Source organism: Arachis stenosperma, chromosome 6 (genome assembly GCF_014773155.1).
Source record: "Arachis stenosperma cultivar V10309 chromosome 6, arast.V10309.gnm1.PFL2, whole genome shotgun sequence".
Classification (NCBI taxonomy): Eukaryota; Viridiplantae; Streptophyta; class Magnoliopsida; order Fabales; family Fabaceae; genus Arachis; species Arachis stenosperma.
Genome location: NC_080382.1, coordinates 142,992,008 through 143,013,099, shown reverse-complemented (window position 1 = coordinate 143,013,099; position 21,092 = coordinate 142,992,008). Strand labels below are relative to the sequence as shown.

Genomic DNA, 21,092 nt, shown 5'->3' with positions numbered 1-21,092 from the left:
AGATTTTGCAGAATAAATTATAAAGTATTAAAAAAATTAATTTACTAAAAACCGGATCCTTATATATATTCTAAAGACTTAAGACTATTATAGTTAGTTACTAAATTCTGGTCAATATCTAATCAGTAAAAAAAAGTGAATAATCTCATATTATTGGATGAAATATTGCACCATTAAAAACATTATTAATGACTACTTGATGACTATAAATCACAAAAGTTACTGCTTTTATTAATTCAAAACATTATACTTAATATATAAATCAAATTATTAATTGAACTCAACTAATCTTTTTTCTTTGTCCATTCTAAACACAAGGCAACTCTGAACATTAGATATGATCTCAAAATAACAAGAGTCAATATCGACCAATAAAATAATGAGAGATAAATTTTATGGTCAAAAGGAAAATAATAGTTCGAATCACAGCTAAGACCCCTAAATAATTGCTCAATAATAAAAAAAATAGGAGTAAAGAGACAGCAAAGAGATTTGCTTAACTTATACTGTTATCAGCATATCAAGAAATTCAATTTTAATTGATTTTTTGTATTTTCAATTGACCATAGAAACAAATGATCACATATCCAAGTTGTTCCGAAAAAGAAAACTTAAGAAGCATATGAATATAAAATAGACCAACATGGTCCCACAAATTAAACATGGATGATGAGTAGCATCACAAGTTTTGTGATGGATATATATGTTCTTGTCATATATATCATCATCATCATATACACTTAGGGGAAAAACAAAAAGGCTTTATAGGATCCTTACAAACTTATATGGTACAGAAATTAAAGCTAGCTCCAAAGTCGTAGAACTCTTCTGCATGCACCAAAAAATCACAACTTAAGAGTTACACACTCCCCAAATTCTTGTATAGTTGATGTGTAACAACTAAAAAATCAAAGGCACAATTTCATAATAATAATAATAATAATAATAATAGCGTGAAGTGTATATAAATATATATATCAGTGAAGAGTCTGACTAACAGTTAGCTATATTAGGAAAGTTGTAACTAACTCCTAAGAGCAAGTCCAATGGGAGTCCCAATTTTGCTTTTTCCTGACACTAATGAGTCCCCAACCGTTGGAGCAAAACAAATAGCGGTCCCCACACATTTTTCTAGGAGAGCCAGGCCCTCTGAGCAGGGACTTTGGCCAGCCAATAATAACTTGCCAAGTGGCAAGTTATTATTTAAATAAATAATTATATAAAATTATATTAATTATATTAAATAATTATATTATAATAAATAAATAATAATTAATTTAATAATAATTATACTAATTATTTATATTAAATAATTAAATAATAATTAATGTTATAATAATTATAATAATTAATTATATTAAATATTGATATTCTTATTTAATTAATAATTTATTAATAATTATAATAATTAAGTAGATTAAATAATTAAAATTTTATTTAATTAATAATTTATATTAATTATTTATATCATAATTAATATTAAATATTATTTATATTTATATTGTTATATTAATTTAGCCATTGCAAAACTAGCCGTTGTAAAAATAGCTGTTAGAAACTAGCCGTTACTATGTTACCGTTATTATTAATAAATTAATATTTTTTTTACTCTATATAAACCACTTAGATACACTTCTATTCTCACACTCTCTACTACTCTTCTTCATCTTCTTCCAAGTTTACAAAATCAAAATTCTGCTACTATTATTTTTTGTTCAAAAAAATGGATCCAAACCAACTCAACTCTTTCTTCAATTACTTACAAAACTTTCCTCAAATTTCAAATACCCAACAATCTCAAACCTCAAACTCTCAAGTTCCAAATCAAAACTTCACACCACCAAATACATTTCAAAATCCAAATCCACAAAATCTTTCTAATTTCAATTTTCAAGCTCCTTATAATAATCAATTTCCTATATTCCAACCGCAAAATCAAAATTCACAAACACCCCATTTTCCATTTTCATCCATATTTAACCCCTCTATCGGAAATGTTACTCCAACTTCCTTGCCGTTTCCAACTCAATTCAGTGCATCAAGACATAACTCATCTGGTGTTGGTGGCTCTTCTAACCCATCCTCTCAGACTCCTACACAATCTAGTCCAAATTCGCAATATTCAGATTTTGCCAACCCTCATGGATTAGATGCTATCGACCTCAATGATGATATTGAAGATCGGAGGCAAGATAGTATTCAACACTGGCATTGGAAAGAGGATGAGATGTTGATCAGTGCATGGTTAAATGTTTCAACTGACCCTGTAATTGGTACCGATCAAAAGGGGGAACATTTTGGAGTCGAATTCATAGCTACTGTGTAGAATTTTGCACCGACATGACAAGGGGGGTAGTTGCATGTAAGAAACGATGGTATAAGATCAACAAGGCTGTTGCACAATTTGCTGGTTGCTACGATCAAGCTAGTCGAAACATAAGGAGTGGTTCGAACGCTGATGATATAAAGGAGTTGGCTTATAAACTTTATTCCACAAATTGTGGTCAAAAGTTCACTTTTGAGAGGCATTGGAACATGCTTCGGTTGGAGCAAAAATGGAGAAGCCAACTACCTACACAGAGTGGCGGCTCAAAAAGAACCAAGGTTAGTGCAACTGGAGCATACTCATCCTCATCAAACCCAGAAACACCGTTGGCTGACGAACCCGGTGTGGACTCTCCCGTTCGCCCACAAGGATCAAAGAAGAGCAAGCGAAGAGGTAAGGGAAAAGCACAGATGTCTGAAGATTTTAGCGAAAGAAAATCATCGGTTGTCAAAAAATTATCTCTCATGGAAGATATTAAGAATGTTAGAGAAAAGGAACTAATGGAAAGGGAAAAAGAAAGAGAAGAGGAGAAGGAACATAGAGCAAAGATGATGGCAATCAAAGAGAAGGAGATACAAATTCAAGCGGCAATGAAAGAACAAGAATTACAAACTCAGAGGTATATTAAAGAAATGGAGATAAAAGCAAAAGAAAGGGAAATGGATATGCAAGTACTTAATGCTGACACGTCTACAATGAGTGAGAAACGACGAGCTCTTCATGAGATTGCATGTGAGAAAATAATGGCCAAGTGGTTTACTTAATGGTTCCTTGTATTCGTAGTGTTATGTAGTATGTTCTTATTTATTTATTGCGTATTACTGCTATGTGATGTAGTTTGTTTTATTTACTTCTGATGTAAGTTTTTAAATTAGTCAATATTATTGTGCCGTTGTTGTTTATGAAAGTGACGGTTGCAAAACTAGCCGTTGCAAAAGTAGCCGTTGTAAAACTAACCGTTACAAAAGTAGCCGTTGCAAAAGTAGCCGTTGCAAAACTAGCCGTTACAAAAGTAGCCGTTGCAAAAGTAGCCGTTACAAAAGTAGCCGTTGCAAAAGTAGCCGTTGCAAAACTAGCCGTTACAAAACTAGTTTCTCCACTTATAAATATCAACTATCAATGACTCCACAACTCCACTTCAACTCTTCTTTCTCACCTCGACAGAGAACTAAAAATTACATTTCTCCATATGGCTAAAAATTTTGATGATATGTTTAATGAGGCTTTGTATGGTAAAAGAAGACGGCAAGATAACACACTGATAGATAATTGGATCGATGAGTATTTACTCGAAGATTCAGAAGAAGAAGATATCGATAGAAGCCCTATCCCAATTACTCGTAGATGGATCAACAGAGATCGAGAAGCAGGACATGATCGCCTTTTTCAAGATTACTTTGCAGATGAACCGGTGTATAATGCTGACATTTTTCGACGGAGATTTCGAATGAGAAGAGATGTGTTCCTTCGGATAGTAGACGCTCTCTCAAACGTCTATCCGTATTTCCACCAGAGGGTTGATGCAACTGGAAGAAGAGGCTTGTCGCCACTTCAGAAATGTACCGCTGCGATACGGATGTTAGCATACGGCGTAGCAGCTGATGCTGTTGATGATTATGTGCGCATAGGCGAGAGCACTACAATTGAATGCTTGGAAAAATTTGTTGAAGGTGTCATTTCTGTGTTCCAGGATGAATACTTGCGAAAACCCAATCCAGATGACGTACACCGCCTGCTACAAATGGCGGAGGGTCGTGGCTTCCTTGGCATGTTGGGTAGCATTGACTGCATGCATTGGCAATGGAAAAATTGTCCAAAGGCGTGGAAAGGTATGTACATGAGTGGTTATCGTGGGGTTGCAACCATTGTACTTGAGGTTGTAGCATCTTCAGACCTTTGGATATGGCATGCGTTCTTTGGAGTTTCTGGTTCAAACAACGATATCAACGTGTTAGATCGTTCTCCAGTATTTGATGACATTCTAAATGATCGTGCTCCGGAGGTAAATTATACTATTAATGGTAACAATTATACAATGGGATACTACTTAGCAGATGGTATTTATCCTGAATGGGCCACATTTGTCAAATCAATCTCAAAGCCACAAGGGGAGAAACGCAAGTTATTTGCACAATATCAAGAAGGGCAAAGAAAAGATGTGGAACGAGCATTCGGAGTGTTGCAAGCACGCTTTGCAATTATACGTGGTCCAGCTCGTTTTTGGGAAAAGAAGAAGCTTGCCAACATAATGAGAGCTTGTATTATATTGCATAATATGATTGTTGAGGATGAAAGAGACACTTATGCAGGAAATTTTGCTCAAGGCTTAGAGTATGATGATGTTGAAAATGGATTATCACAACCTCAGCTGGGAGAAGAAGATTTTGCACCATACCATCAATTTCTCCAAAGAAATGCCCAACTTCGAAATAGGCAGCAGCATAGACAATTGAAAGAGGACTTGATTGAACACATATGGCAATTTCACAATGCTTGTCGTCAACTGTAGAATTTAATTATGTTTTTTTTGTATTAAGTAATTTTACAAATTTGTGTAATCCCGAATTATATATTGTGTATTGTTGTTATGTATAAATTTATTTAATATTAATATCTTTTAATAGTGAATTATTTTTAAATTTAAATATTTAAATTATATTATTAAAAAAATTAATTACATTAATTTTAAGTATTTTAATTAATTAATTAATTAGGTGGGACCACAACAGGGACTAAAGTTAGTTCCTCCTAATGGAGAAGAGAGAGATGCTTTGAGTTCCTATTTACTGTTTATGACGCAAAAGCTGATGTGGAGTTACTTTTTATGACAGGTGGGCCATAAACAGGAACTGGGATGAGTTCCCTACTGGAGATGGTCTAACAGATTCAGTTAGTTATGCTGGGCTGGCAAAAGCTGTTACGGAATGCCAGCTAGACTCAGAAGTTAGTTGCAACGAACATAGTGCGTGAAGCATCGGCTATAAATAGCAAACTGTGTAACTAACTCATTGCATTGAATCATACAAATCAATCTCTCTCTCAAACCAATCTTCTATCACTCTCATCTCTCTTTTCTCTATCTGTTTTCATTTTTTCTTTTGGGAAAATTCCACTTTCCTCTCTTGCCAGATGCTAAATGACACTGCCCTCTCTTTTATTTATAAAATGTACATTTCCCTCCTCTATAACTTTTAAAAAACCTTTTCTTTAATCTATTTTAAATTTTTTGTGTTAACTAATGTTAATTTTATCTATTTTTTAAAAAAAATTATGCGTTAACGCGAGATATTTGTACACCAGACTATTTTTTTTAATAAATGAGAACAGGCAAACAGCAATTCTAAAAAAGGTCATAATCTTGAGCGCCATTTTAAAAATTACGGTAATTTTTATGATATTATGCGACATGATAACAAAGAAACCCTAATTAAGAGGTTAAAAAATATAAAGATGGTGATAACTTAGCTTACAGTTAATGAAGAGGTGTTGATCATGGAGCTAGACGGTAGTGAGGATCAGGCAAGTAATGAGGATCCATATAGAGGGTTGCTTTCTGATGAGCATGAAGGCCATCCATCACCATGAACTGCATGTCTTCAGAGGGTTTCCAGTGCCTCTTCCTTTGATTTATGAACCAGTTGTTTATTTGTTTTTGGTCCAAACCTGTTGATTCTGCCAATGCCACCTTCTCTGATTCCTGTAGTCATTTTAAAATATTATAAGGGGAAATTTTGTAATAACATTCTCATAAAATCATTTATCCTAAAAAAAACTAAGTCTATGAATCATGAATACTGAAACATCTTAATATTTTATTAATATTAAAATATAAACTAATTTTTGTAATATTTTAATATCTTTTTTATATTATATAAAATATGTTAGATATTTTTGTATTAAAAGTTAATAATACATAATATTTTTAAACTCAATTTAAGAATATATTTCAAGAACAATTATAAATACGTCAACATGTAATCATATTTGGATGTGTCTAAATATATAAAAAGAAGTATTTTTTATTATAACGCAATTAAACAAGTAAGACGTGGGTCATACAAGTGTCAGATAAATGTCGTATTTAAAATGTGTTTGAAATATGAACACAGAGACTCAATTAAGTGTACATGTTTCATAGGCTTAAACATACAAAAAAAAAGCTACATAAATAACTTTATTTTTTGTTTGGACTCGATTCTTAGGTAGGTCTTTTCACTTTGGAACAATAAAATTCAAATTCTAAATTTTTTGTCCATCATATATACATAATGAAATCACTCACCCTAAATGTTCAAGATGAGAGCAAAGTTTGATGCCATATCCTTTAAAGGGAAATTAGTGTGTCATAAGATACAAAAACACCCAATATTATATAACACAAATCTTGGGCAAAAATAGTATACACTTTACAAATAAAGTACTACTATCATGTGACTATGTATGAGGTTGTAAAGAAATGTAAGAAATTTACATACCGAAGGATAAGGCCATTTGTAATGAAGTTCCCACCAGTTAAGGAGCTTCTGCCTAGCTTCCTTAGGCAGTTTTCCTTTCTTCTTCTTCTTGGAGAGTTCTTGCTTAAGGCTACTCAAGTAACCACTATATTTTCTAAGCAAATGGTTCTTCAGTTCACGGTCTTCAGCTCTTGGATCAATCTCTGCTACTTCTGTATCTCCACCACTGTTCTCTTGTTCCTCTTCCGATGAACCACCTCCTTCTCCTTCACATTTCTCATCTGAATAACCATCAACAATGATAAACATTTATGGCATGAGGAAAAATTTTAGGTTTAATTATTCTGTTACTTTTTATACATGTTTTTTTTTTAATTAGGTATATACATCATTTTTAATTTTATAACGACATCCTTTCTAATATAAAAAATATTATAGTTAACTTCATATTACTCTGTAAATTGGAAGTATTCATAATTAAAAACTTAATTAGATCTTTAACCACATGTTTTTTTTAAATATTCTGTTAATTTTAACGTTTTTTACATGAAAAGAACCTAATTATAAAATTAAAAGTTGTGTAAGAACCTAATTAAAAAGAAAAAAATATAAGAATCAAATTACAAATTTAGTAAAACTATAAAGAACGATAGAGTGTGTGTTTGGATTTCAGTTTGCAAACGTGAGTTTACATAAAATTGATTTTAATGAAAAGTAAATTTAGGTTAATTTGATTTATATTTGGCAATCTTTATATCAAAATTGATTATAGTAAAATAAATATTGTTTGGATTATACTACTCAAAATCACTTTTAGATGAAAAATTACTAAAAAAGACATTCATTTAAATAATTTTTTTTATATACATGCAAAATTAGAAAACTAACAAAAATAATATAAAAAATATTTATCATATAAATAAAATAAATACAATAAAAAATAAAATATGAAAGAGAGTATTATAAATTTTATAATATCAAACAAAAAGAAAATATTTTATAATTTTTCTAGTACTGTCAGTACTCTTTAATTTAGTATTATTTTGGATTATAAACTTTTATTATTTATGATTCTATTATTATTTATTTATTTATTTTGTCCTTTTTTTATAGAATCATAATTTATATTATACAAAACTTTGATAATAGAGTAGTATATAATAATTACAATTACAAATTTTACAAAGTCAGAATAAATAAATAAAATTAATACAAAAGAAAAATAGAGTATATTAAATAATAGAAAAAATAATAAGAAATAATAAAAATTTCATAAAACCAACAACATATATCATATGAACAAAAAAATATAATAAATTCAAATAAAAAATAAAAAAATTCATACACAACGTAAATACAATGCAAGGAAAGATAGGAAAAAAAATTTATATGAACAAAAAATAATAAAAATATCATAAAAAAAGTCAACAATATTTGTCATATGAATAAAAGATCACTACACAAATAATATAAAATATTTATCATATAAATAAAAAAATAATAAAAAATATAAAAATTAAAATATAAAAATGAATACTAAATATAATAAAAAAATTAAAATATTCAATTTGCTAGTAATTGAAACAAATCTGAACTATTTTGATGAAAAAAAAAAGTTGTAACTAAGAATTATGAAGAAACAGGAAGAACTACAAAGAACTACTGTGAATGATAGTTATTGGTATCCTTTTTATAGAAGAAAATAAAGGATATGGTTGATAAAAAAATAAATTTTTCATCTAATTTTTCAAGGGTGATCACTAACCATGAACGTGAAATACAGAAGCTACAAATTTTAGCTTCTCCTAAACGTGCGTTCAAAGACAGAATTATTTCTATCCTCTCCAATGTAGTTGCCAAACACACTCAGAGTAATTAAACCTATGTAAATTTATACTTTGCTAGCGTAAATACTATATTATATATGATGGATAACTTTTCATAAAATATATCTCTTTGATCAATTCAATTATTGTTGATTAATTATTTTATCATGCTACTAATGTGTGTCAAATTTTATAAAAGGTGAATGTACATTTTGATTTCATGTATACAAATTAAATTAAATGGTGTGGACCCAATTATTTTAGATTAATATAAAATTTGATCAACAAAATCTATATAGTATATAATATAAGTTTAGAATAATTTGATATAATTACTTCAATAAAAAAATATTCAACAATATAATATACTTAAAATTAAGCCATAATAGTTTTGATCCTTGTATATATGAGCATGTAAGAAGTAATTAGTAGACACATGCATCTAAATGAAGCAATATGTAAATCCATGGTTGTTTTAATAATCCAATTATTGTTATGCTAAATTAAGGCCTTTTCCATCTTTCAATAGGAGAGGCACACATAGTTGTTAGAGTACTACTAAATTATTTGTTAGTGCTCTTTATAGTAATGATTATAGTACTAAAATATTGAATAAGGTGCACATCAACTATTTAAGCCAGAAATAAGTGCACACACCCAACAATAATGACACATTTGGGGTTCAATTTCTTTTATAACTTGTATATTTTGATAATCACATATTTTTTATAAGACTTTTAAATTTAAAAAAAAAAACTAATTTCACTCCTAGTTTGATAATACATTCCTTTTTTTTTTACAAATTTATACAAACATATAATGACAAAAAAATTATATAAGAAATGATATTATAGAAAATGAGAATGACATTAGTATTTTTCTTAAATTAATTATAAAAATAATTAGTCCTTAGCAACGGACAATATTATTTGGACAACTTTAACAATATAAAACAATTATTTTTTCCAAAGCAAAACTTTAGTTTTGTCAATTATACATTTACTTTTTCTCTTAATTTTACTTTTTTTTTTATTTTGCATGATTATTAACTAAAAATTGTTCATATATGGATAGGTTACAAAAGTTGTTGAACGAAACAGCATTTTTTGTTAAACAACTCATACATTTTCTTTTTTCACTTTGCCCATAAGTTTTATTCATTTTAATAGTTTCCACACGTGGGAAGTTTACTTTAAGGGAATAGGATACTCCAAAAATACCTTAAAATTGCTATTATAAGTGAGGCATACACTCTCATTGAAAAGGCAGCCATTGATGAAAAACCCACTCTTATCAACCTTCTGTTCATGTTATTATCATTTTTATACACGGTATTTTCATATTAATGTATTTAAATGTAATATTCTTATTGATAAAGTATTAATTAAAAAATACAAGAAACATAGACATTCATTAATATTACTAATCATTAAAAAAAGTTTTTAGTAAATACCATTTTTATCATTTTGATACATATACACGGAGAAAGAAATTAAATTTAAAAAAAATTACAAAAATATATGAAAAATGCTACTTAACCTGCAATACTATTTCGTCTTTAATCAGTTTTTAAATTCAAAAATTAATTATATTAAACTTTTATATATTTCATTTCTAATTTTTTTAGAAAACTAACCACCAACTTAAATTAAAATTGATTTTCATTCTTAAAATATCTCTTAAATTTGAGTTTAGGATTTAATAATTTAAATTTAAAAATTTAGAGTTTAGACGTTAAATTTTTAGGTTTATTTTTTTTAAATTATATTTTATTTTAAACTTAAATATACTTATTTTAAAGAGATTAATTTTATATTTTAAATACAAGAAATAAAAAATATAAGATGCTAAATTTAAAATGTTTCTTTTATTCATTTAAATGAATCTTAATAGTTATTGATTTAAGAAAGACTGAATTTCATGAATTATTTAAATATATATTTTAAATATGAAATTAATATTTTTCATATATATATTATTTGGAGTAGAAAAACATCCATTCGTCCCACAGTGTCCATGGGAACTTGGAGGACTGGAACGGCATCCAATGTATTCTTTCAGTTATTGTGCTGCTGCTACTAATTGAGTAGATTATAGTTTCTGACTCTAATATTTAGGTAAATTTTAAAATTGTTTTTATTTTTTAAATTATTTAATTTAAGTTTTTAATATTTTAAAATTATATTAATATTGTTTAATTATTAGTTATCTGTTAATAGAGTTAATGATGTGATAAAATTGAAACAATTTTGGATTATTAGAAATTTAAATACAATAAAAATATTAAGAACAAAAATAATAAATTATTCTTAAAAAAATTACCAAATCAAGTATAATAAAAATAAATTTTAACAGAATAAATTACATTACAAATTTAAAAATTTTATTCATTATTAATAGATAAACTTCTGTTAAAAATAAAAAAGAACATGCTACTTTTTTTTGTCTAAAATATACCAAAATTTTTTAATATTTAGTTTAAATAAATTTTATTTTTAACTTTAAAGTAAATTTTAATTGTATCATTTAATAATATTAATAATTTTACGACATATAATCACTTAATTATTTTTTAATTACATTTAAATAAATTATTTTTAATTGTATTACTTTCATTCTAAGTGAATCTATTTTTTTTTTAATTTTACCCTTAAAAATTTTACCTATTATGCAATACTTATAAAATAATTAGTTCATAAACTTGTAAAAAAAATATAATACATCTACAATAAAATATAAATTTTCTAATGTATTGAACTTCTTTAATGTTTAATTCAATTAAATTTTATTTTTAATTTTAAAATAAATTTTAATTTAATCCTTTAATATATAATATCAATTTTTACCATAAATAATTATTCAATTATTTTCTAATTACATCTAAATAAAATATTCTTAGTCACATTATTTTTATTTTAAATCAATCTTTTTTAATTTTACTCTTATTATGATATTATTTTCATTCTAAATAATTTTTTTTATTAAAAACAAAATTAAAAAATCAACTGAATAGTTATCTATTGTAAAAAAACTGAAATTGTTGAAAAAAAAAATAAAATTTATATAAAGCTAAAAATTAAATTAAATTAAATTAAATATTTAAAAAATTAGATATATTAAAAATAAAACAATATAATTTATACTTTATTGTATATATATCATGCTTTTTTTTAAAAATTTTTTTTATTAACCATTCTACAAGTATCAATAAAAATCTTGAATTTATAATATAATTTATTCTGTTAAAATTTAATATCTTTTTATTTCATTTAGTAATTTTTCTAAAAGTAATATATCATTTTTATTCTAAATATTTTCATCCTATTTAAATTTCTAATGTTTTAAAATTGTCTTAATATTATCTTACCGTCAATTCTGTTAACAGATTACTAATAACAAGATAACATTAAAACAATTTTATAACATTAAAACCTTAAATAAAATAATTTAAATATTAAGAATAATTTTAAATATTTTTAAATATTAAAAATAAAAATAATACTTTATTTTATTACATACTCATTCTAATTTCATAATTAATTGAAGACAACAAATGATAATAGCGTGTGTATGTGTAAAAGGAATTATATTTATAAAATGAGTAAAGTGATAATTAAATTCTTGAAGATGTTAATCTTGAATTAATTAGTCTTTGAAAAAAAAAGTACTAATTAACTAGACCTTTTAAGATAGTAAAAATGTTGAGAAGTATATCCTTCTGTCAATAAATAGTGTGAAATAAAATAAAATTATTTATGTATTTTGTTATTTACAGTGGTGCATGTCTCATTAATGTAACATGAGTATGAAAATGATATAGTTTTAAACAGTGAAATATTTATTATCTTTTGAGTTTTCATATATTCTTTATCAACTATTTTCTATATTTCACAAATCTTATCAAAATAAGTAAAATTTCGTTTAAAAAATTATTATTTATAAAACTCTTTTATAGATAGACATATCAAAATAATTAATAGTATATATAAATATCACTATAAAATTTTAGTTAATAAATTAATAAAAAATATTATATATCTATTTTTACTATCTTAAAAAATTAAATTAATATTTTTTTAAAATTAATTAATCTAAAATTAAAATTTTCAGAAACTAATGGTCACTTTACTTTTATAAGAATGTTGTCATATGATACAAAACCCAATGAACCGTTTTGCTTAGCAAAATATAGTGTGAAAATGTATGCTGTGGTTTACTAAATCCAAATTGATTAACTAGGAAAACCCTAAAAAGAATCACTTTGTCAGAACTCAGAATTAATGAAACCTGGGAAAGACAACAAGCAGCTTAGAGTAGAGTAGAGAATTTGGGTTTGTTTTAGCAAAATAAATAAAATTGTAATTATTATTATTATTATTATTATACTATAAATAAAGGGTCATACTTCATATGGAATTGTGAAGAGTGGACAATATTTCCAACAAGGTGTATAAAGTGTTCAAAATTTAAATTAAAATTGTACTAACTTGTCAAATCATGGGGTTAAAAAAAGAAAGAAAGAAAGATGCTGTGCTTACCTTCTTTCTTTGATTCAAATTAATGGCGAAGTGATATATATATATATATAACCCTAAAAAATTTTTAAAATGGTATAATATTATTATAAGCTCGTGATTAGGGTTCTGTGCATCTTCTTCTCTATCTGGGTCCCCTATAATCCCCCACGATTTGAAGAAGGTTGGTAAAAAATGTTTTGGTCAAAATTTCATGCCTCAGTACAGAAACACCTCGAGTTTTCGAATTTCAAGAATTGCAGAAACCATGCGCAAAATTTTGTGCCAACATTATTTTAGAGGGAAAAAATTCTAGGCCAGAATTAATGAGCTTTTTTTGGAGTGAGATTCAGTTATTGTAATAAAAAATTTGTTTAAAAAAACCCTAGTATTAATATATTTGAGATTATCTATATTAAAAAAAATTGGACAACTTTTATATTTAACAAGAGAGTATTTGGTTGGTTAGACTTTTATTTATTTAACGCATAATTTTTTAAAATACAACAAAAATTTTCAGTTTTAATTGTTTAAAAAGTAAAACCCTAAATTAAATTTTAAATGTAACCAAAAATAATAATTTTAATTCTAACTCTTGTTTTCTGTATGGACTCATAGTCTTTGCCGACATTGAATTTTAGAAGAAATTGTGAAAAATTGAGAAGGGGGTGAAAAGTGAAATAGGGCACTTGTTCATCATTACCAACCCTATAAAGAGAAAGTTTTATAATTTAATTAAAATAAACACTATACCTTGGAAGATCCTAACGGGTCCATTGCAAAGCATATTTAGCTGTGTTTCTATTCTTCTCATGAAATCCATAGCCTCTTCTATAGGCCTTGTTAATTCCTCTCTATACTTCACAAGCATGTCATAGTAAGCTTCCTATTAAAAAAAATAAGTAAATAAAAAAAAAGTTATTATTATTAGTGTCTCTAAGGTCACATAATAATTAATAATCTATATTATTCCATAATCAAATCATGAATCAATCAATCAATCAATACCATTAATTAACAAGTAGGTGAAAATTAAAATCTAGAAAGCCCAATTTAGCAAAAGAGAAAACCCACCCAAAAAAGAATAATAGTTTATAAAAATAAATAATAATTTAATTTAAAAAGAAGACCCCACACCATGAATTGGTCAAGTTCTGGGTCCTTATTGGAACTTTCCCTTGAGCTAACTGAAGATCGTTGCCGTGCCTCAAATTCCTGCCTCGCCGCCACCAGTCGCGCCACCACTTCCGGCGGAGCTCCAACCTACAAATTAATTTGTTATAGATAAACTATTCTTTAATTTAGCCTTTTTCCTATAAAAAAAACTAGCTATTAATTATTAGTTTATAACTATATGAAATAAAAAAAAGGAAATAATTGTAATTGAATTAAATAATGTTAGATTTAAAACATCTTATAATTAAAAATTTTATCTATTTTGGAAAAAAAAAAGAATGGTTAATAAATAAAATAAATTAATAATTAAATGAAATGATAAGTAATTAATTACCTTTTGGCAATCCATGTAAGCTTCTAAGAGATTAGAGTAGTGAGGATGAGCAATGATTTTGGCTTTGATGGCATCAACTTCACCACCACCATTATTGGAGCTTTGGTTGTAATTCCCTCCTTGTTGATGATGATGGTGTTGCTGGCTATGGTGGGGATGATGCATATTATTATTGTGATGAAGAATTGGAGTTTGAAGATGATGATGATGTGGGGTGGTGCTAATTGCTTCAGTCTTCACAACAAGAACTTGATGATTATCATCAGATTCAAAACATTGTTGATGATGATGATCTGAAGATTGAAGATTAAAGGTGTTGATTGGAACTTGGTGGTGATGATGATGATTATGAAGAGAAGCACTATTAGTAGTTGATGAGTACAAGAAACTTGGCCTTATTGCACTTCCACCTCTCTTTTCTTGCCTCAAATTATTATTATTATTATTAGGGTATTCCTCCATCTCCATTACAACCCAAAAAAAGAAGGTTTTTTTCTTAAAGAAATTAATAAGAAATCTTCTCACTACTAATACTCAGCTAAAAAAAAGGAAGAGGAAAAAGAGAAAGTGGTAGCTAGCAGAAAGAAAAATTAGAGAGAGAAATTAGAAACTACCCTACTTTAATTTGTTATTTATTATGAGTGGATTTTTCTCAAAGGATAGTTGAAAAGTTGAAACCCTAATAATGAAAACCATATATGAGAGAGATTTAGTATATGTGATGATATGCCAGAAAATTATGGTTTTATTTTTGTGTTGGCAACATACTATTATGGAAAAAAAATAAAAAAAAAGGAAGAGGGTATAGAAGAAAATTGAAGCATAAAGGAAAGGTAAAAACTCAGGTACAGTTGGCTTCACATAAAGTTAATACCTGATAATCGTTAGATAATTTAACTGATTTGACTAAATTTTTATCTAACGACTCTTAGTATCAACTTTACGTAAAGTCAACTACACTTGAGTTTTTACATAAAGAAAATTAAAGTTTGGTGAAGTGAATTAAGATTATGATTGCACCGCACTAGATTTTTTTTAACCAGCGAAGAAACACTCACATGTAAATTTGTTGTACGGATTCAGAGAGAGAGAGAGAGAGAGCTGGTTGACAAGACTTTCTTTCAATTTTATTATATTTGGGAAGAGAAAAATGAAAAAGAAGTATTTTAAAATCATCATGTAAAAGCAAGTAGTAGTATAGTTATTCTTTAACAAATCTTCTTTTTTCTATTTTATAAAATAATTTCATATCATATAAAAATTTAAAAAGTATATGAGAAAAAACTGTGTATAACATGACATCATATTTTATAAAATTAATTAAGAAATAAAAACAGAGTTTTTTAATTTTGATATGGGGATGGCGTTGATGATGTGCGGCGTTATGGGGGTTTGGGGTGTTTGACGGAGTTGTGACGGCGCATGTAAAGAAATCGGTGGCACCGATTGGAGGGAAGGAAAACGGTGGCACCGATTTGTGGGAGAGGGAGGTGCCGAAATCGGTGGCACCGATTGGTGGCTAGTTGCCACATGTCCCGCATGCAGGTGGCTCCGCGGTGCACCCCGTGACCTTATCCCCCTATACCCCTCTCTCTCTCTTTCACTTTGCAACACTCTCGCTTTCACTCTCACACAAATCCCTTTCTTCTTCCTCTCCACCCCACACACCCCCATTGTTGGACCACCACCAGATCAGGGAAAGAGGAAAAAAAATGCCAAAAAAAAGAAAAACTAAGGAAGTAAATCAACCGGAGCTTCATATTGTTAACTATTTTGGAGATCCAAATCATGTAAGTTTTTTTTTCATAATTTTATTTAATGATAATGATGGTGATAATTTTAGATTTTATTATAAGTAGAAATTAGAAATTAAACATATATGTATGTATTTTATTATTAGGTGGTTAGAAATAGAAATAAAAATAGGATTAATCTTGTATGTATGTATGTATGTATGGAGATGAGATGAATATTTGTTTGTTGAGATGAATGTTTGTGGCTGTTTTGTTTGTAATGGTGATAAAGATGAAGCTCTCTGGATCTCTAGGTAGTGTATGAATGTAAGAAAAAAGAAAAAAAAATATCTGAAAAAATAGTACAGTAAATTAAAAAAAAAAGAAAAGAAAATCTGTACCTAATAAATTGAAATAGAGAGATATTAATATAATATATTGTTGTTGTTACTGTCAGTATTAGTAATCGAATTTAATTAACTGTAACGATTAATAATAAAAATTTTATTAGTTAATTTATTTATGATCGTTAATTATTATGATTAATAATAGAATTAGTATATATACTGTTAGAATAATAGTAATGATAATAAAAAACTAGTATGTTGTTTGGTTTGGTTTATAATAATAATAATAATAATAATAATAATAATAATAGTAATAATAAATAATAATAATAGAAAAATTAGTGTATGTTACTTGAATAATAATAATAATAATAATAATAATAATAATAATAAATCATGAGTATGGTACGTTTTATACTAATAATAATAACAATAATAATAATCATAATAATAGAAAAATTAGTATGTATGTATGTATGTACATGTATGTATGCTGTTTGAATATAATAATAATAATAATGATAATAATAATAATAATTTATTTGGTATGGTTTTTTTTTATACGAATAATAATAATAACAATAATAATAATCAGAATAATAGAAAAATGTATGTATGCTGTTTGAATAATAATAATAATAATAATAATAATAATAATAATAATAACTTAGTATGCTTTTTTTATTATACGAATAATAATATTGATAACAATAATAATAATCATAATAAGCTGTTTGAATAATAATAATAAAAATAAATAATAATAATAATAATAATAATAACAATAAACAACCCTTGTATTTTCCATACAAATGAGTCCCGTCCACCTGCACCACTGGCTTGCAGTGTCTGAAGGCCCTTATACAGGGGTAATAACTCCAGAAGACTCTATGTAGAACACGTATATCAGGAACCAAATCATCCCCCTGGTAAGCTGGCATTGTTTCAAAGTGAACCACTGCTGATGGCTCTTTGTGGCACATGGCCTCAAACCATATCGGCAAAGCTTCATACGATGCTTCCCAACTTCCGAAAATTGATTCGACCGCCTGCTGCTTTGCTAACCAAGCCTTGCGATAACTGATGGTGTAGTTAAACTTTGACTGGATATCAGCAATTACAGATTTTACCTTTATAGACGGGTCAACCTCTACCAACGGCTTTATTGCTTCCGCAACTGTCTTGGAATCCAGCTTCGAATGGTCTTGAGAAATAGTAGACCTGGTACAGGTATGACTTCCATTGTACCTCCTTATCTCCCAACAGTACTTCTTCTGCATTTTGGTTACCCGGATCAACCAGTCACAACCATTCCCATATTCTATACATTTGGCATAGAATGTCGTCGGTTCCGACTCATATACCCGATAGTCCACACCTCTCCGGATGGTATAATCTTTCATTGCCTTGATTACTGCCTCCCTTGAGCTGAATTCCATCCCCACTGTGAACTCACCATCCGCCACAACAGGAGGGGCTACATACATCAAAAGTAACAAATGCTTCATTATGTACTCAGTAAGAAGTCCTTCATTACAACTCAATTAATAAACATACTTTACTAGGTAAGATCGTTATAGTCTTATTCTTCTCTATTCCATCTACGTAAACAACAATTCAGAGATTCACGTAGCTAGCTAGGTTTACGCACCTGTATTCATATATTCCGGAAACTCCGATGCGTGCATAGCCCCTAAATCCAACGACCGCATGAAAGAAGGCTCTTGAAACGGATGCGGGTTTGTTAGTGCATTTGCAACTTCCGCCACATCTGCGTTCATGTCGCCAACAGCTTCTTCTTCGTCCTCGCCTGGACCGACGATCTCATAGTTACTTTCAAATTCATCTTCGCTTTCACTATTATAATCTTCCAACTCAATGTTACGGTCTGCTTCAGATTGCTCAAACTCAATATATAACTCGATGCACGATATTCGGTGGCGATTTTCCATGTACATTGAAAACATTTCCTGCATACTCGCTTCGTCCATCACATACTTGGTTTGAAATTGAACAAACCCGCCAAACACAGGTAAAGGATACCTGTACAATATACACGATATTCTCCTACATCTTTGCGTGCTTATCTTCTCACAAATCACACCTTTCAACTCCTCAAATGACAATGTGAATGGAATAACAACATCTAATGGATTTTCACACACGAATTGAACTCCCTCATATGTTTGTAATAAGATCTGCCCGTAGTAATAAATCTTCAATACAACTCTATCATCCATATCACTATCTATTTCCAGCCTCACAGAAATTTTTTTTACCCAAATGAAAGACAAGAATCAGAGAAGAGAAGAGAAGAGAGGAGAAGAGTGCGAACGAGGAAGAAATGGGGCTTCTGTGATGCCAACTTCCGTTTTTGTGGTGACTAATGACAAATCGGAGGGACCGATCGCTGCACACCCAAATCGGTGGGACCGATTTCTGATCCCGGATTAAAAAAAAATTTAGCCCACACACAAATCGGTGGCACCGATTTCATACCCACCATCTTCCCCTTCCACAAATCGGTCCCACCGATTTTCTTCATCTCTCACACAAATCGGTACCACCGATTTCCCCTACCTCAAATCGGTGCCACCGATTTCTTCCCCCTAAATGCCAAAAATTCACCGCCGCCATAACAGTGTAAATAACCCTAAATCATCATATTTCCGCATTACACACACCCTAACATCGTATATAAAAAAATCAGCCATAAAAACAATGTATTCCAAAATAAAGATAATAATCATAGAAAATATTAGACTTATTAATCATTTTGTAATGTGTGCACGTGAGAGAAGAGTTAGAATGGCGTCATATTTTTAATCTTTACATACACTTAATTTATTTTAATCATATAACTAATACGTTTTATTTTTAAAATTTTTATTTTAATAAAAATTAAAATAAATTCAATACTAATTAATTCATCAATCCAAGCATTAATAAATATTTTTAAAATTATTTAAAAGTTAGCTATCGTAAAAATTAGAGAGTACAGATTTTTTTTACTCTAATTGATAATATCATACATCTAGCTATTATATGTATGCAAATTATTTTATAATAGAACTTTTTTCCTATCACCATAAAGTTAAAAAATAAGGAGAATGCAATATAATTTAGAAAAATTACACACAAAAGTTGATAATATAAAAAAAAACTAGGAATAATGATATCATTTTTCTAAAAATTAATCACAAATAATATAAAGATTTAAATTTAAATATAAATAAGGATATAATACACACACTCTATCTCTCAAGTAGTGTTCGGATCGGGTTGTTTGATTGAATTTTTTCTTTGCTTTAATAATAATAATAATAATAATAATAATAATATCTTTTGTGTGGAGCTTTAATTTCTTCTCCTTTTTGTTCTTCATATCAATTATTGCACAGTTGAAACGAAAACCGTTGTGTGTGTACACTTCAGGGATCCTTAATAATCAATTATCATGTCAGACTTGTATCTTAACAAGCTTTTGTATTTTAAGAAGAAAATCAATTGTCTCACTTTTATATTCTCTAGGTAATATACTCCTTATCAGTGTAATAATAATAATAATAATAATAATAATAATAATAATAATAATGAACTTAGTAAAAAGTAGGAATACCTTACACTTTATTTATATTTATATTTTTTTATTATTTATCTCATTAGAAATGTTAATGAGATACTAATAAACATATCTTATTATCGCTGTCAACAAAATAAAAAAAATATTATACATATTTTATTTGTAAACCTAGATACGTTCAACATTAATTTATGGTGTGATTTGAGATTTAGAAGTTAAAATTAATATAATTTACTATTTTAATTATATCAGTTTGGTTTTTATCTTTTATATCATCTAAGATAATTTTATTCAAAAAATTCCGATGTGTATTATATTAATTTGAATTTATTTTTAAATTTAATTTATTTAAATTATTGTGATTTAAATTAAATTTAAATTTAATTAAATTAAAAATAAATACACATCATAATCTTTTAAATAAAATTAGATTATATTAAAAAATAAAAATTAAACTAATATTATTTAAATTATAATAAAATATATCACTTTTATTTTCTAACTCGATTCCAAATCATATTTTAAACGTATTTAGTTTATAATCAAAATATGTATAATAATTTTTTTTACTCTCTCAAACAAGAATATAATGTAAAAAAAAATCACGTCGTCTTTATAATAAGTAATATAGTGCAAAAATATAACTTTTTAAAAAAATGTACAAACTCACAAATATTGAATTTATTTTATTTATTTAAAAAACAAATCCACTTTATGTCATAGCATATTCCAAGTAGGCAGAAACTAGAGTGTGAGGGAATTTTGAAAAGATGTCGAGAATAATCGTCACCACATTTTA

At 27.7% G+C, this 21,092-nt stretch overlaps 5 protein-coding genes across 5 annotated transcripts; 3 read left to right on the top strand and 2 right to left on the bottom strand.

Annotated features, from left to right (window-relative positions):
- Nucleotides 1-543: 543 nt before the first annotated feature.
- Nucleotides 544-15,170, bottom strand: LOC130932871 (homeotic protein knotted-1-like). The gene is made up of 6 exons (XM_057862325.1): nucleotides 14,631-15,170; nucleotides 14,258-14,383; nucleotides 13,874-14,006; nucleotides 6,802-7,061; nucleotides 5,797-6,023; nucleotides 544-828 (listed from the first exon to the last, which is right to left on the bottom strand). Exons 1-5 carry the CDS (start codon nucleotides 15,096-15,098, stop codon nucleotides 5,817-5,819), a joined length of 1,194 nt encoding a protein of 397 aa, XP_057718308.1. The 5' UTR covers nucleotides 15,099-15,170; the 3' UTR covers nucleotides 544-828; nucleotides 5,797-5,816.
- On the top strand, nucleotides 1,724-2,326 carry LOC130934891 (uncharacterized). The gene has a single exon (XM_057864415.1). It carries the CDS (start codon nucleotides 1,724-1,726, stop codon nucleotides 2,324-2,326), a length of 603 nt encoding a protein of 200 aa, XP_057720398.1.
- On the top strand, nucleotides 2,341-3,090 carry LOC130934890 (glutathione S-transferase T2-like). Its single transcript, XM_057864414.1, has one exon. The coding sequence runs from the start codon at nucleotides 2,341-2,343 to the stop codon at nucleotides 3,088-3,090; it is 750 nt and encodes a 249-aa protein (XP_057720397.1).
- LOC130934889 (uncharacterized) lies at nucleotides 3,516-5,296 on the top strand. Its single transcript, XM_057864413.1, has 2 exons — nucleotides 3,516-4,804; nucleotides 5,158-5,296. Exons 1-2 carry the CDS (start codon nucleotides 3,516-3,518, stop codon nucleotides 5,294-5,296), a joined length of 1,428 nt encoding a protein of 475 aa, XP_057720396.1.
- A 112-nt stretch (nucleotides 15,171-15,282) lies between the features above and the next one.
- LOC130934888 (uncharacterized) lies at nucleotides 15,283-18,950 on the bottom strand. Its single transcript, XM_057864412.1, has 3 exons — nucleotides 18,362-18,950; nucleotides 17,538-18,187; nucleotides 15,283-15,309 (listed from the first exon to the last, which is right to left on the bottom strand). The coding sequence occupies exons 1-3, from the start codon at nucleotides 18,948-18,950 to the stop codon at nucleotides 15,283-15,285; spliced, it is 1,266 nt and encodes a 421-aa protein (XP_057720395.1).
- Nucleotides 18,951-21,092: the final 2,142 nt, after the last annotated feature.

What these genes read in the sequence shown, in the direction of transcription:
- LOC130934888 (XM_057864412.1), bottom strand. Translation starts at nt 18,950, where the DNA reads ATGGATGATAGAGTTGTATTGAAGATTTATTACTACGGGCAGATCTTA. An exon ending in TCCGGAATATATGAATACAG is followed by an intron (nt 18,188 to 18,361) that starts GTGCGTAAACCT and finishes TGATGTATGTAG; the next exon opens with CCCCTCCTGTTGTGGCGGAT. An exon ending in ACTGCAAGCCAGTGGTGCAG is followed by an intron (nt 15,310 to 17,537) that starts GTGGACGGGACT and finishes TTTCATTATTAG; the next exon opens with GGTTTCAACTTTTCAACTAT.
- LOC130934889 (XM_057864413.1), top strand. Translation starts at nt 3,516, where the DNA reads ATGGCTAAAAATTTTGATGATATGTTTAATGAGGCTTTGTATGGTAAA. An exon ending in GACTTGATTGAACACATATG is followed by an intron (nt 4,805 to 5,157) that starts GCAATTTCACAA and finishes TTTTTATGACAG; the next exon opens with GTGGGCCATAAACAGGAACT.
- LOC130934891 (XM_057864415.1), top strand. Translation starts at nt 1,724, where the DNA reads ATGGATCCAAACCAACTCAACTCTTTCTTCAATTACTTACAAAACTTT.
- LOC130932871 (XM_057862325.1), bottom strand. Translation starts at nt 15,098, where the DNA reads ATGGAGATGGAGGAATACCCTAATAATAATAATAATAATTTGAGGCAA. An exon ending in CTTACATGGATTGCCAAAAG is followed by an intron (nt 14,384 to 14,630) that starts GTAATTAATTAC and finishes ATTAATTTGTAG; the next exon opens with GTTGGAGCTCCGCCGGAAGT. An exon ending in ACAAATGGCCTTATCCTTCG is followed by an intron (nt 6,024 to 6,801) that starts GTATGTAAATTT and finishes AAATGACTACAG; the next exon opens with GAATCAGAGAAGGTGGCATT.
- LOC130934890 (XM_057864414.1), top strand. Translation starts at nt 2,341, where the DNA reads ATGACAAGGGGGGTAGTTGCATGTAAGAAACGATGGTATAAGATCAAC.